Source organism: Embiotoca jacksoni, unplaced genomic scaffold (genome assembly GCF_022577435.1).
Source record: "Embiotoca jacksoni isolate LCO1_2020_lvr unplaced genomic scaffold, fEmbJac1.0.p SCAF_103, whole genome shotgun sequence".
NCBI classification, from domain to species: domain Eukaryota; kingdom Metazoa; phylum Chordata; class Actinopteri; family Embiotocidae; genus Embiotoca; species Embiotoca jacksoni.
In genome coordinates this window covers 539,863-554,057 of record NW_027185234.1, presented here as the reverse complement: position 1 = coordinate 554,057, position 14,195 = coordinate 539,863, and the positions used below count along the sequence as shown (strand labels likewise).

General features: G+C 50.7%; 1 protein-coding gene across 3 annotated transcripts in view; it reads right to left on the bottom strand.

Annotated features, from left to right (window-relative positions):
• Nucleotides 1–14,195, bottom strand: part of LOC138213851 (glycine receptor subunit beta-like) — a 45,163-nt gene that overhangs the window by 18,866 nt on the left and 12,102 nt on the right. For all 3 annotated transcript variants that reach the window (XM_069175173.1, XM_069175166.1, XM_069175181.1), the window contains 4 exons: nucleotides 4,337–4,404; nucleotides 3,707–3,933; nucleotides 3,345–3,427; nucleotides 905–1,042 (listed from right to left, as the gene is read on the bottom strand). In XM_069175173.1, the coding sequence (XP_069031274.1) occupies nucleotides 905–1,042; nucleotides 3,345–3,427; nucleotides 3,707–3,933; nucleotides 4,337–4,404 (516 nt within the window). The remainder of the gene's footprint in view (nucleotides 1–904; nucleotides 1,043–3,344; nucleotides 3,428–3,706; nucleotides 3,934–4,336; nucleotides 4,405–14,195) is intronic.

The following is a 14,195-nucleotide window of genomic DNA, read 5'->3' as shown; positions in this document are numbered from 1 at the left end:
CGAGTTCCTGCTCAACACTGCAAGGACCACCAGTCACCCATCTGTCCTGTTCCCGTTCCTCCTGCTTCTGTTCCTGCTGCAGAGCTACCAGTCGGAGCCACCAGTCAGTTGAGTTGCCCTCCCGACTCGGAGAATATAGACTCTGTTATACCTGCGGTCCTGTCTGCTGTTCTGTCCGATGTCCTGCCGGCTTCGTCTCCCCGGATCAGTCGGTTGAGTTGCCCTCCCGACTCGGGAGGAAATAGACACTGCAGGTGTCACCTTTTGTTTGTTCAATAAAGACTGTGTTTTGAACTGATACCCGAGTCTGTGTGCCTGCATTTGGGTCCTGTTAAACTCCACCTCGTAACAGTTTTGCTGTTATTTTTGTGTTGTTGGCGTAATGTATTCAGGTGTTGTGATATTGTGTTGTTGTGTTGTCTGTTGTTGTTATTGTTATTGTTGTCATTGTTATGTTTTAGTAATGTGTCCAGGTGTTGTTGTGTCTGTTGTTATTATTGTGATGTAGTAACTTGTCCAGGTGTTGTGTTGTTGTGGTCTTCAGTTGTTGTTGTGGTGTTATGTTTTGTTAGTGTTGTGTTGTGATTTTCAGGTGTTGTGTTATTGTATGTTGTGTTGTTATTGTGTAATGTGTCCAGGTGTTGTGTTATTGTGTTGTTGTTGCGTTGTAGTAATGTGTCCAGGTGTTGTGTTGACATTTAAAGCTAGGTTGTGTGACATGTGTGTTCTGTGCTGCTGACATAAAGAACTGCTGACTCAGCCATTGGATGGTGTTCCGTGTTAATTCATGTTGATGTTATTGAATATTTACGACACTGAATATGTGATTGGTGACTGTGTCTTTGTAGCGTGTTGATGTCCCTGATGATGACAACATGGTGTGTGTCTGTGTGTGTTAACCGACCTGTCCCTTGATAGAACTTTGTGCAGTTTCCGTATTTGATGTCCTCTTGTTTGATGTCGAACTGCGGCAGAGCGATCTCGTCCATCTGAACCGGGTCCGACTGCCACATGAACACCAGGTCGCTGGTGGTGTAGCCGACTGCAACACAGGAAGCAGCCGTTACCCTCCAACCCACTGGTAACACGTTAGTGTCGGGCTCCGCCAGATTTCCGGCCCAGGAACGAGAAGATGGACATGAACCGGACCAGAACCTCATATGTACAAACAGCCTTTGACGACAACATTCTCAGGTTTGTATTTCTTTTAACAAAGCTAACGTGCAACAATAAACAGGAAATCAGTCGATCGCAGCTGATCAAGGCTTCATGACCACTTCCTGGACGTGTTGGACAGTAAGGACATAACTTCCACCAACTACTGCCAACACAAAGGTTTAAAGTAAATAGATTTAAAATAAAGTGTTTCTCATGAATGAAGAGGAATGTCCTGAACACTGCAGTCAACATACACAGCTCCAAAAAATAAAGGGAACCCTTAAACAACACATCCTAGATCTCAATGAATGAAATATTCCAGTTCAAATCTTGATTCATTACATAGTGGAATGTGTTGAGAACAAAATAACATCAGAATGATCAATGGGAATCAAAATCATTATCCATGGAGGTCTGGATTCAAAATCATACTCCAAATAAAAGTGGAAAAATCAGATCACAGGCTGATCCAACTTCTGTGGAGATTCCTGAAGACAAGTCCAAATGAGTCTCAGTAGTGTGTGTGTCCTCCACGTGCCTGTATCACTCCCTACAACGCCTGGGCATGCTCCTGATGAGACCACGGATGTTCTCCTGAGGGATCTCCTCCCAGACCCGGATCAAAGCATCGGTCCACTCCCGGACAGTCTGCGGTGGACGTGGCGTCGGAGGACGGAACGAGACGCGATGTCCCGGATGTGCTGGATTGGATTCAGGTCTGGGGGACGGGCGGGCCGGTCCGTAGCATCGATGCCTTCATCGTGCAGGAACTGCTGACACACTCCAGCCACATGAGGCCGAGCATTGTCCTGCATCAGAAGAACCCAGGACCCGCTGCACCAGCAGATGGTCTTCAACGGGTCTGAGGATCTCATCCCGGGACCTAATGGCAGTCAGGGTACCTCTGGCTAGCCCACGGAGGGCTGCGCTGCCCTCCGAAGAAACGCCTCCCCAGACCGTCGCTGACCCGCCGCCGACCCGGTCCCGCTGGAGGATGTTGCAGGCAGCAGAACGTTCTCCACGGCGTCTCCAGACTCCGTCACGTCTGTCACATGTGCTCAGTGTGAACCTGCTCTCATCCGTGAAGACCACAGGGCGCCGACGGAGAAGCTGCCGATCTCGGTGTTCTCCGGTAAAGTCCGGTCGCCCCGCACGGTGTTGGGCTGTGAGCACAGACCCCACTTGTGGACGTCGGGTCCTCGTACCGCCCTCATGGAGTCTGTTTCTGACAGTTTGAGCAGAAACATACACATTAGTGGCCTGCTGGAGGTCATTTTGTAGGGCTCTGGCAGCGCTCCTCCTGCTCCTCCTTGCACAAAGGAGCAGATAGCGGTCCCGCTGCCGGGTTGTTGTCCTCCTACGGCCCCCTCCACGTCTCCTGGTGGACCGGCCCGTCTCCCGGTATCTCCTCCGTTCTCTTGACACTGTGCTGACAGACGCAGCAAACCTTCTTGCCACAGTGTACATTGATGTGCCATCCTGGATGAGCTGCACTACCTGAACAACTTCTGTGGGTTGGAGACACCTCATGCTCCCTCTAGTGGTGAGGACACTGGCAAAATGCAAAAGGGACCAACAATCATCCAGAAAGGATGAGGACAGAGAAATGGTCTGTGGTCACCACCTGCAGAACCGTTCCTTTATAGTGATGATTCTGAATCCAGACCTCCATGGATAATGATTCTGATTTCCATTGATCATTCTGATGTTATTTTGTTCTCAACACATTCCACTATGTAATGAATCAAGATTTGAACTGGAATATTTCATTCATTGAGATCTAGGAGGTTGTTTAAGTGTTCCCTTTATTTTTTTGAGCAGTGTATGTGAAGACACTCTGAGCAGTCTGCTGGTGGTCTGAGAAGTCCAGGGTTCACATCCTGGACAAACCCTCAGTTTTTACAACCCAGCTCAGGGCCGGACTGAGACACCACAGAAGAGTCAAAGATGTTTATTTTACAGAACTAAAAGGGAAATGAAACTAAGAACAAATTAAACCAAACCAGCTGTTTGTGTAAATGTGTAGAATGAAGCTTTGATGTTTGGAGGAATGTTACTGTTCCTTCTGTTCCTGTTTCATGTGTTGATTTCATATTTCATATTGTGAACAAAGGAAGTATTATTATGTGTGTGTGTGTGTGTGTGTGTGTGTGTGTGTGTGTGTGTGTGTGTGTGTGTGTACTCACAACTCTCCAGCTGCATCTTACACAGCTGTGTGTCCATTGGGAAGAGTTGGAGATCCAAGGGACAAGACAGTGTCACCGACAGCCTACACACACACACACACACACACACAGAGACAGACACACACACATACACACACACACACACACACACACACACACACACACGGTTGAGCAGGAGAAAACAGCCTCATTAAATTGATGCTGAGTGATCTATTTATCACACATGGTCATGGACCTGGTTTGGACCTGGAGAACCACTCATCCATCCAGAAGCTGTTGAGGTACTTAGTGTGGACCAGAGGTGAAGGGTCTTCAGAACCATGACGACAGATGACAGGCGTGATGGAAGGGTGACTGCGTACCTCATGCTGATCAACACGTCTCCGTTCCTGAAGATGAAGAGCAGGATGTTGTCCTGCGTCACATCGTGGAAGTTTGCATTCTTCTCGTTGGCAAAGAAAAGGTCCGGTTTCCACAAACACTGGAACATCTTGGGGTCGATGGTCAGAGAATCGCTCTTAAAGTCGGCGGGCAGTCGGAGACGAGGGTCGTTCCAGCGCTGGCGTAGGAAGATATTCACTCTGTAGTCCTGCAGAGAGGGACAGAGTCTCAGTCAATCAATATGATCAATCAACATCATCAATCAATATCATCAATCAACATCATCAATCAACACCATCAATCAACACCATCAATCAACATCATCAATCAACATCATCAATCAATATCATCAATCAACATCATCAATCAACACCATCAATCAACATCATCAATCAATATCATCAATCAACATCATCAATCAACATCATCAATCAACACCATCAAGTCTCTGTGTGTGTTTGTCTGTCTGTGTGTTTCAGTGTGTGTGTGTGTGTGTGTGTGTGTGTCTGTCTGTCTGTCTGTCTGTGTGTGTGTGTGTGTGTGTGTGTGTGTGTGTCTGTGTGTGTGTGTGTGTGTGTGTGTGTGTGTGTGTGTGTGTGTGTGTGTGTCACCATCGTTGTCTCCTGAATGGACCCGAAGCTGTTGATGAAGATGTTCACTTTTGACTCGACAGGAATCCCTGAAACACAAACACAGGAGAGATTTAAACCCTCAGGAGTCGTCTGCACACACACACACACACACACACACACACACACACACACACACACACAGCGCTCTGAAGTGAAGGACATCTGCTTGTACCTTGAAGCTCGACAGATTAAATGAAGCTCACACATTCCTCATGTTCTCTCTGTTCTCTGTTCTCGTCCTGTTTGCTCGTCTCTCTTTATTTCTGCTGGTCATCGCTGCCTCCAACATCACAAACCCTGTTCTCTGTTCATATGTTTAGGCAGGAGGATTGTGTGTTTAATCACAGGACAACATTTGTGTATTTGGTGATTTTTGTTGACTCTTCATCCTGCAGCTGTTTTATAAACTTACTGAATAACTATCATCTCCATTTTCACAGTATAATTTAGTAAGCTTTAGGCTCCACCTACTGAGGGGCGGTGGTGATCAAGGCACCTACCTGCAGAGGCAACTTAACAAACAAACAAGTTTGTAACCATAGCAACAACTGCAGACAGGACGACATGACATCCGCACTGTAAATACTGAAACTTTCTGCAGATGAATTATGAAGCTGAAAAGCTCATATAGCTGAAACTGCAGATTTGTTTCTATTTACACTTAGGCTGGGACATATGGAACAACAACAGTCTGACAACAATAAAAAATACATGAATGACAAAAATGTCTGAATGACAAAAAACAGTCTGACAACAACAGCCTGTCTGACAACAGTCTGACAACAACAACAGTCTGACCACAACAGTCTGTCTGACAACAAAAGTCTGACAACAAGAAAAGTCTGTCTGACAACGACAGTCTAAACACAACAGTTTGTCTGACAACAGTCTGACAACAACAAAAGTATGTCTGACAATAACAGTCTGACAACAACAGTCTGTCTGACAACAACAGTCTGACAACAACAGTCTTTCTGACAACAGTCTGACAACAACAAAAGTCTGCCTGACAACAACAACAGTCTGACAACAACAGTCTGTCTGACAACAACAGTCTGTCTGACAACAAGAAAAGTCTGTCTGACAACAACAGTCTAAACGCAACAGTTTGTCTGACAACAACAGTCTGACAACAGTCTGACAACAACAACAGCTTGTCTGACAAAAACAGTCTGTCTGACAACAGTCTAACAACAACAACAACAGTCTGCCTGACAACAACAGTCGAACAACAACAGTCTGTCTGACAACAGTCTGACGACAAACAAAGTCTGTCTGACAACAACGGTCTGTCTGACAACAACAGTCTGACAAAACCTTTCTGTCTGGCAACATTCTGACAACAACAACAGTCTGTCTGACGACAACAGTCTGTCTGACAACAACAACAACAGTCTGACATCAACAGTCTGCATGAAAACAACAGTTTGTAGGACAATAACAGTCTGACAACAGTCTGACAACAACAGTCTGTGACAACAATAGTCTGTCTGATAACAACAGTCTGATAACAACAGTCTGCCTGACAACAACAACAACAGTCTGACATCAACAGTCTGCATGAAAACAACAGTTTGTAGGACAATAACAGTCTGACAACAGTCTGACAACAACAGTCTGTGACAACAATAGTCTGTCTGACAACAACAGTCTGACAACAAAAGTCTGCATGACAACAATAGTCTGTCTGACAACAACAGTCTAACAACAACAGTCTATCTGACAACAACAACAGTCTGACATCAACATGTCGGTATGAAAACAACAGTTTGTAGGACAATAACAGTCTGACAACAACACTGATAACAACAGTCTGTCTGACAACACTAACAACAACAGTCTAACAACAACAGTCTGTCTGACAACAACAGTCTTTCTGACAACAGTCTGACAACAACAACAGTCTGTCTGACAACAACAGTGTGGTGGCAGGGTGTGGTTAGCTCAGCTGCAGGGGGTGGAGAGTGGGAGGAGTGGTTCAGGGAACGGTGCCGGCCAGGTGTAATGAGCACAGCTGAGCCGAATATGGACTGATGAGCTCTCCCCTATAAAAGGAGCAGGGAGAAGGAGGCTGAGGGAAAGCGTTGGCACAGAGACATTGGTGTGTGTTCAGGGCAAATAAAGGCATTTACACCCGAACGTGTGGCTGAGCGAGTCATCTGTGTCCAGGAGAGACCTCGGTAGCACCAACCTTGCTACAGTGGCGCCCCATGTGGGGGATGGACACAGATGAACAGCAGAGTGGAATGCCGACGCAGCCGATCGTCGCGTTGGGACAGATGCTGGGCGGGATCGCGGCGATGCAGCGCGACCAGGAGGAGGTGAACCGCTAGCTCCTGGGCGCGGTGCAGGCCCAAGCCGAATGACAGACCCGCACCTGGGAACAGCTAGCGGCCCCACCAGCGCCAGGACCGTTGTCCTTTACCGGGGTGGCCATGCACAAGATGACGCCGGCGGATGAAGTCCAGTCCTTTATGGACATGTTTGAGTCGATGGTGGAGGCGTGTGCCTGGCCGGCGGCGGAGTGGGCGGTGCGACTTCTGCCTCTCCTGACAGGGGAGGCGCAGACAGCGGCTCTGGGGCTGCCTCCCGGGGCGAGACGACGGTACGCGGATGTGAAAAGGGTCATTATGGGCCTGTCCCCGGAGGACCACAGGAGGAACTTCCGGGAGACTAGCCTGGGGCCTGGGGACCGGCCATTCGCCTTCGCTCAGTGACTGAGGGACTCGGCGACCAGATGGCTGCAGCCGGAGAGCGCAGGAGGAGCGCCGGCGATGGTGGACAAGATTGTGGTGGAGCAGTTCACGGAGGGACTGCCGGCCAGGACAGCGGCATGGGTCAGTTGCCACCGTCCGGCGATGCTAGAGGCCGCCGTCACCCTTGCAGAGGACCACCTCGTGGTTCATTCCAGCGGGCAGGAGGATGGCTGCAGCTGGCAGCCGACCGATTCCTGCACCGCAGAGGAGGGTCCAGCAACCGGGGGTGGCTCGGGCCCTGCCAGCTCTGCGGGCACTAACAACCCCCAGGTTCACCGATTCCACGGGTCCGGCCGGCCCCGGCACCCTTCCCAACCTGCAGGGGGTCCTCAACCGCCAGGGCAGGAGTGATGGAGGTGTGGGCAACCCGGACACAGAGGGAATGTCTGTTAATGGAGGCGGGACAGATGGTTTGGGTTGCTGGCCCTCCAACACCCTCCCCCGGTCCAGGAGCGATGTATCGCGTTCCGTTAAGGATCCAGGGGGGTACACATCAGGCAATGGTGGATTCAGGCTGTATGCAGTCGCTGATCCACCAGAGCCTGGTTCGGCCCGGGGCATTGGTGGCGGCACCGTGGGTGAGAATTAAGTGCGTGCATGGGGATGTTCATGATTATCCGGTGGTGGCTGTAGAAATTAGATATGGGGGGAAAAAACATAAAGTGAAGGTTGCGGTTCGTTCACGCCTTACGCACCCCCTAATCTTGGGGACAGATCGGCCCGGGTTTCATAGATTAATGGGGCAGTATACGGGGGTGCGTTAGGTTAGGTAGTTACTTTATTAATCCCCGAGGGGAAATTTTTTCGCTACAGCAGCATACAGAAGCAATACGATAATAATAGAAAAATAGAAAAGCAATAAAATAGCAGTAAAATAGCAGTAAAAATATTATTAAATATAAAATGCACAGTATATACAGTATATACAGTACAGTATATATCTATATATATTATATACAAACAACCAAGAAACACAGTCAACAGTGTTATTGTTATGTGATGGATTTTGCCAGAGGTGAGTTATTGTACAGTCTTATTGCGGTCGGCAGGAATGATCTCCTGTATCTGGAATGATCTCCTGTATCAAGAATGATCTCCTGTATCAGGAATGATCTCCTGTATCTGGAATGATCTCCTGTATCTGGAATGATCTCCTGTATCAGGAATGATCTCCTGTATCTGGAATGATCTCCTGTATCTGTCCTTGTGACAGCGGAGCTGGAGGAGTCTTTTAGAGAACGTCCTCCTCTGTCCCTGCAGCAGGGGGTGGAGAAGGATCGAAGTTTCCTCAAGAAAAAGAGTCGACTCATCACCTTCTTGTAGACAGCGTTGATGTTGGTCTTCCAGTTCAGTCTGTTGTCATGGAGACACCAGGTACTTGTACTCCTCCACCATGTCCACCTCCTCTCCCAGAACTCTCAGCGGTTGTGGAGCCGTCGTCTTCCTCCTGAAGTCGACCACCATCTCTCTGGTCTTGGCCATGTTCAGAAGGAGGTGATTTCTACCAGCCCACTCCACAAAGTCCTCCACTACTGCCCTGTACTCCTCCTCCCGTCCATCCCTTATACACCGACCACTGACTCCTCCTCCCGTCCATCCCTTATACACCGACCACTGACTCCTCCTCCCGTCCATCCCTTATACACCGTCCACTGACTCCTCCTCCCGTCCATCCCTTATACACCGTCCACTGACTCCTCCTCCCGTCCATCCCTTATACATCGACCACTGACTCCTCCTCCTGTCCATCCCTTATACACCGTCCACTGCAGAGTCATCAGAGAACTTCTGCAGATGTCTTGACTCTGAGTTGTTCTGGAAGTCAGTGGTGTAGAAGGTGAACAGGAAGGAGACAGAACAGTTCCCTGAGGAGCTCCAGTACCACTGACCACCGTATCAGACAGCACACTGCCCAGACAGACAAACTGTGGTCTGCCTGTCAGGTAGTCAGTGATCCAGGAGACGGTGGACGTGTCCACCCCCCCACCCCCCCCACCCTCACCTCTCCACTACCTGCAGCTTCTCCCTCAGCAGCAGTGGTTGGATGGTGTTAAATGCACTGGAGAAATCAAAGAAAGTGATTCTCACAGATTCACCGGTTCCATCCAGGTGAGACTGAGCTCGTTGCAGCAGGTAGATGATGGCGTCGTCCACTCCCACATGAGGCTGGTACGCAAATTGTAGAGGGTCCAGAGAAGATTTCACCAGCAGCCTGAGGTGGGCCAAGACCAGCCTCTCCAGCACCTTCATCACATGAGATGTGAGGGCAACCGGTCGGTAGTCATTGAGGCCAGATGGAGTCGTCTTCTTGGGGACAGGAACCAGGCAGGACGTCTTCCACAGCACCGGGACCTCCTCCTGCTTCAGGCTCAGGTTGAAGAGGTGTTGTAGGACCTCAGCCAGCTGGACGGCGCAGGTCTTCAGGACCCCGGGGCTGATGCCGTCAGGTCTTCAGGACCACGGGGCCGATGCCTTCAGGTCTTCAGGACCCCGGGGCTGATGCCGTCAGGTCCTGCAGCCTTGCGCTGGTGGATTCTCTCCAGCTGTCTCCTAACCTGGCCAGTCGTCACAGAGGGGGGAGTGTGTGTGTGGGGGGAGGGGGGGGTCAAGGTGTCGATGGAGAAAGAGCCCTTTGAGATTGAGGGCTCTATGCAGTTCACCAGGGGGGGCAGACGGGGGAGGGGGGGAGGCAGCAGAGGTGTTTGGGAGGTGTAAAGTGTGGAGGAGACAGATGAGGGTGGTGAACTAAACCTGTTGACGAAACAGTTTAGCTCATTGGACCTCTCCAGGTTCCCCCTGGTTGTTCCTCTCCAGGGAGCCTCCTGATTGTTCCTCTCCAGGTTCCCCCTGCTTGTCTCTCTATCCCCTTGAACCCAGTAATCTCCTTCATACCGGTCATCACCTCCCTCACGTTGTTCTGCTGGAGTTTGGCCTCCAGCTTCCTCCTGTAGGAGTCCTTGCACTCTCTCATCTTCTCCTTCAGGTGGCGCTGCACTCTCCTGAGCTCGTCCCTGTCCCCAGACCTGAAGGCTGCTTTCTTTTTATTAAGAAGCACCTTCAGGTCACTGGTGATCCATGGCTTATTGTTGGGGAAGCGGTGTCCAGTCCGGGATGGTACGGTGGTGTGTTCACAGAATTTAAGTATTCTGTGATACAGTCCGTCCTGCTGTTGATGTCCTCCCCATGTGGTCCACACAGCACATCCCAGTCCGTGGACCCAAAGCAGTCCTGCAGCGTTCACGACCGGCAGGGATATGCGGGATATGTGCTGTGCTCAGCCTCCTGTGGAGACTCCACTGATTACCGAATTACACTCCATGGAGGATTTTCCACTTGAGCAGTCTCGGGACGATACGCTACGCTTCACCTTTGACCAAGTGATAAGAATTGATGGTCAGCTGGTGCGCCCTGACGCAGCGCCAACATATCCGCACTTTTTATTGATTAGGGACAGGCTGTATAGAGTAAGTCGTGACACTCAAACAGGTCAAGAAAACACCCAGTTGTTGGTGCCGAAAAGCCGTCGGGAAATGATTTTCCAGGCGGCTCACTATAATCCGATGGCGGGCCACATGGGATATGATAAAACTCTGGACCGGATAATGGCCCGGTTTTACTGGCCGGGCATCCGGGGGGATGTGCGCCGTTGGTGTGCATCTTGCCCGGAGTGTCAGCTGGTAAACCAGCCGGCCATTCCGAGGGCGCCTTTACATCCTCTACCCTTGATGGAGGTCCTATTTGAACGTATTGGCATGGACCTCATCGGGCCATTTCACCGGAGTGCATGCGGATATCGCTTTGTGTTAGTCCTGGTGGATTACGCAACACGATATTCCGAGGCAGTGCCGTTGTGCAGCATTTCCGCAAAGAGTGTTGCGCAGGCTCTGTTTCAGGTCATTTCCCGAGTCAAAATCCCGAAAGAGATTCTGACTGACCAGGGCACCTCGTTCATGTCACAAACACTGAGAGAACTTTATGGATTACTGGGCATTAAGTCTATTCGGACCAGTGTTTATCACCCACAGACTGACGGGCTTGTGGAGCGTCTGAATAAGACTTTAAAGTCCATGATTCGTAAATTTATACACGACGATGAACGTAATTGGGATAAATGGCTTGATCCTCTGTTGTTTGCAGTGCGGGAGGTCCCCCAGGCCTCGACGGGATTTTCTCCCTTTGAACTGCTGTTTGCCAGGAAACCACGAGGGGTGCTCGACCTGCTTAAGGAAAACTGGGAGGAAGGTCCGAGCTCCAGCAAAAGTGAAATTCAATACGTCCTGGACCTGCGAGCAAAACTCCACACACCGGGTCAGATGTCACGGGAGAATTTGCTCCAGGCCCAGGAACGTCAACAGCGGCTGTACAACAGAGGGGCCAAGCTGAGGCAATTCACACCGGGAGAAAAGGTACTTGTATTGCTTCCTTCTTCCAGCTCGAAACTCCTCACCAAATGGCAAGGACCCTTTGTGGTCACACAGCGAGTAGGGGACGTCGACTATGAGGTGGTGCGATCTGACAGGGGCGGAGCTACACAGCTCTACCACCTCAACCTCTTAAAAGCATGGAGAGAGGCGGAGTCTGTTTCTCTGGTGTCCACAGTATCTGAGAGAGAGGAGATGGGGCCAGAGGTTCCAAAGTCCACCAATCCTGCCTCGCTCCCTTTCGACGCCCATCTCTCCGGGACCCAGAGAACAGACGTTGCCCAGTTGCAGAAGCAGTTTGCTGACGTGTTCTCCCTCCTGCCAGGACGCACGGACCTCATAGTGCACAACATTGAGACGTCTCCGGGTGTGACGGTGCGGTCGCGACCCTACAGGCTACCTGAACACAAGAGGAAAGTGGTTCAGAGAGAATTGGTGGCTATGCTGGAGATGGGAGTAATAGAAGAGTCCAACAGTGCCTGGTGTCGCCCCATTGTTCTGGGGGTCAAAAAAGAGGTGAGGCGGTTTTTGGGGCTGGTGGGTTATTATAGACAATTCATCCCGAACTTTGCAGATCTGACCAGTCCCTTGACCGACCTGACCCGGAAAGGTGCCTCAGATCCGGTCCAGTGGACGGAGCAGTGCCAGCGGGCGGTTGAGAAGGTGAAACAAGCTCTCTGTGGGGAACCACTCCTCCACACACCTAACTTCTCTCTCCCCTTTACTCTGCAGACTGATGCGTCGAACAGAGGGCTGGGGGCTGTTTGAGGTGTAATGAGCACAGCTGAGCTGGAGGTGAACTGATGAGCTCTCCCCTATAAAGGGAGCAGGGAGAAGGAGGAAGAGAAGGAGCGGTTGCACAGAGACATTGGTGTATGGACCGGGCAAATAAAGGCATTTACACCCGAACGTACGACTTAGCGTGTCATCTGTGTCCAGGAGAGACCCTGGTAGCACCAACCTTGCTACAAACAGTCTGACAACAACAACAGTTTGTCTGACGACAACAACAACTCCTCGATGGAAGATGGCGCCATGCTAGTGGCAGCCTGTTACAGCAGTTCCCCCCTCGAGTGTGTTTTAAGTATTTTTCTTTCTTTCTCCTCTTCAGAGTTGATTTTTTTCTTTCACGTGTTAAGTGACGGTCAGACAATGGACTGTAACTTTTCCACTTTTCTGGTGGCTCTTCTACTTTTTTCCCTCTTTGTAACGGAGAGCTACGCACAGTGGACCGGGGCCATTGTTTACTCTCGTGATCAGCTGATCGCGCTGAGTAGACCTCTACTGCTGCTGCCCGGAGCGAGGCCTGAAATCCCGGACGAACTTCGGAGAAGACGGCGGGGTTACAGAGCTGGAGCGAAGCTGAAGGCGAAAAGGAGGAAATATAAACCATCAGTACCGGAGATCTTAATGGGGAACGTGAGGTCGTTGGCCAACAAGACGGACGAGCTCAGCGCTGGTAAAGACCCAGCGGGAATACCGGGAGTGCAGCATCATGTGTTTCACCGAGACATGGCTGCACTCACATTTCCCAGACCACAGCGCGGCCGTACCCGGCTTCAGGACTGTTCGGGGGGACGGAGACGTTGTTCGGAGCGGTAAGAAGAAAGGTGGAGGGATTGCAGTCTATGTGAACGAGAGGTGGTGCAATCCCGACCACGTGTTTGTGAAGGAACGTTTCTGTAGCCCGGACATTGAACTTCTAGCCGTGGGGATGCGCCCTTATTATTTGCCGAGGGAGTTCTCGTCCACCATTGTCATCGCTGTGTACGTTCCTCCACCAGCTGACGTAGAGGCAACAGTGGACACCATCCACTCCACTGTGTCCAAACTTCAGACTCAGCATCCCGGTGCATTTTTGTTAGTGACTGGAGACTTTAACCAGTCTGGATAAAGTACTGCCAACTTTGCACCAGTATGTGAACTGCCCCACCCGGAACAATAAAACTCTGGACCTACTGTCCCTACTGACACAGGAGGCTAAAGACGCCCTGCAGGACTGCTTTGAGTCCACGGACTGGGACGTGCTGTGTGGACCACATGGGGAGGACATCAACAGCAGGACGGACTGTATCACAGAATACATCAAATTCTGTGAACACTCCACCGTACCATCCCGGACTGGACACTGCTTCCCCAACAACAAGCCGTGGATCACCAGTGACCTGAAGGTGCTTTTTAATAAGAAGAAAGCAGCCTTCAGGTCTGGGGACAGGGAGGAGCACAGGAGAGTTCAGCACGACCTGAAGGAGAAGCTCAGGGAGTGCAAGGACTCCTACAGGAGGAAGCTGGAGGCCAAACTCCAGCAGAACAACGTGAGGGAGGTGTGGACCGGTATGAAGGAGATTACTGGGTTCAAGGGGAGAGAGAGACAACCAGAGGGAACCTGGAGAGGAACAACCAGGGGGAACCTGGAGAGGAACAATCAGGGGGAACCTGGAGAGGTCCAATGAGCTAAACTGTTTCTTCAACAGGTTTAGTTCACCACCCTCATCTGTCTCCTCCACACCTCACACCTCCCAAACACCTCTGCTGCCCCCCCTCCCCTCAGTCCCCCCTGATGAGCTGCATGGACACAGAGTCCTCAACTCCAAAGGGCTCTTCCACCATCGACGCCATGACCCCCCCCCCCCTCTCTGTGACGACTGGCCAGGTTAGGAG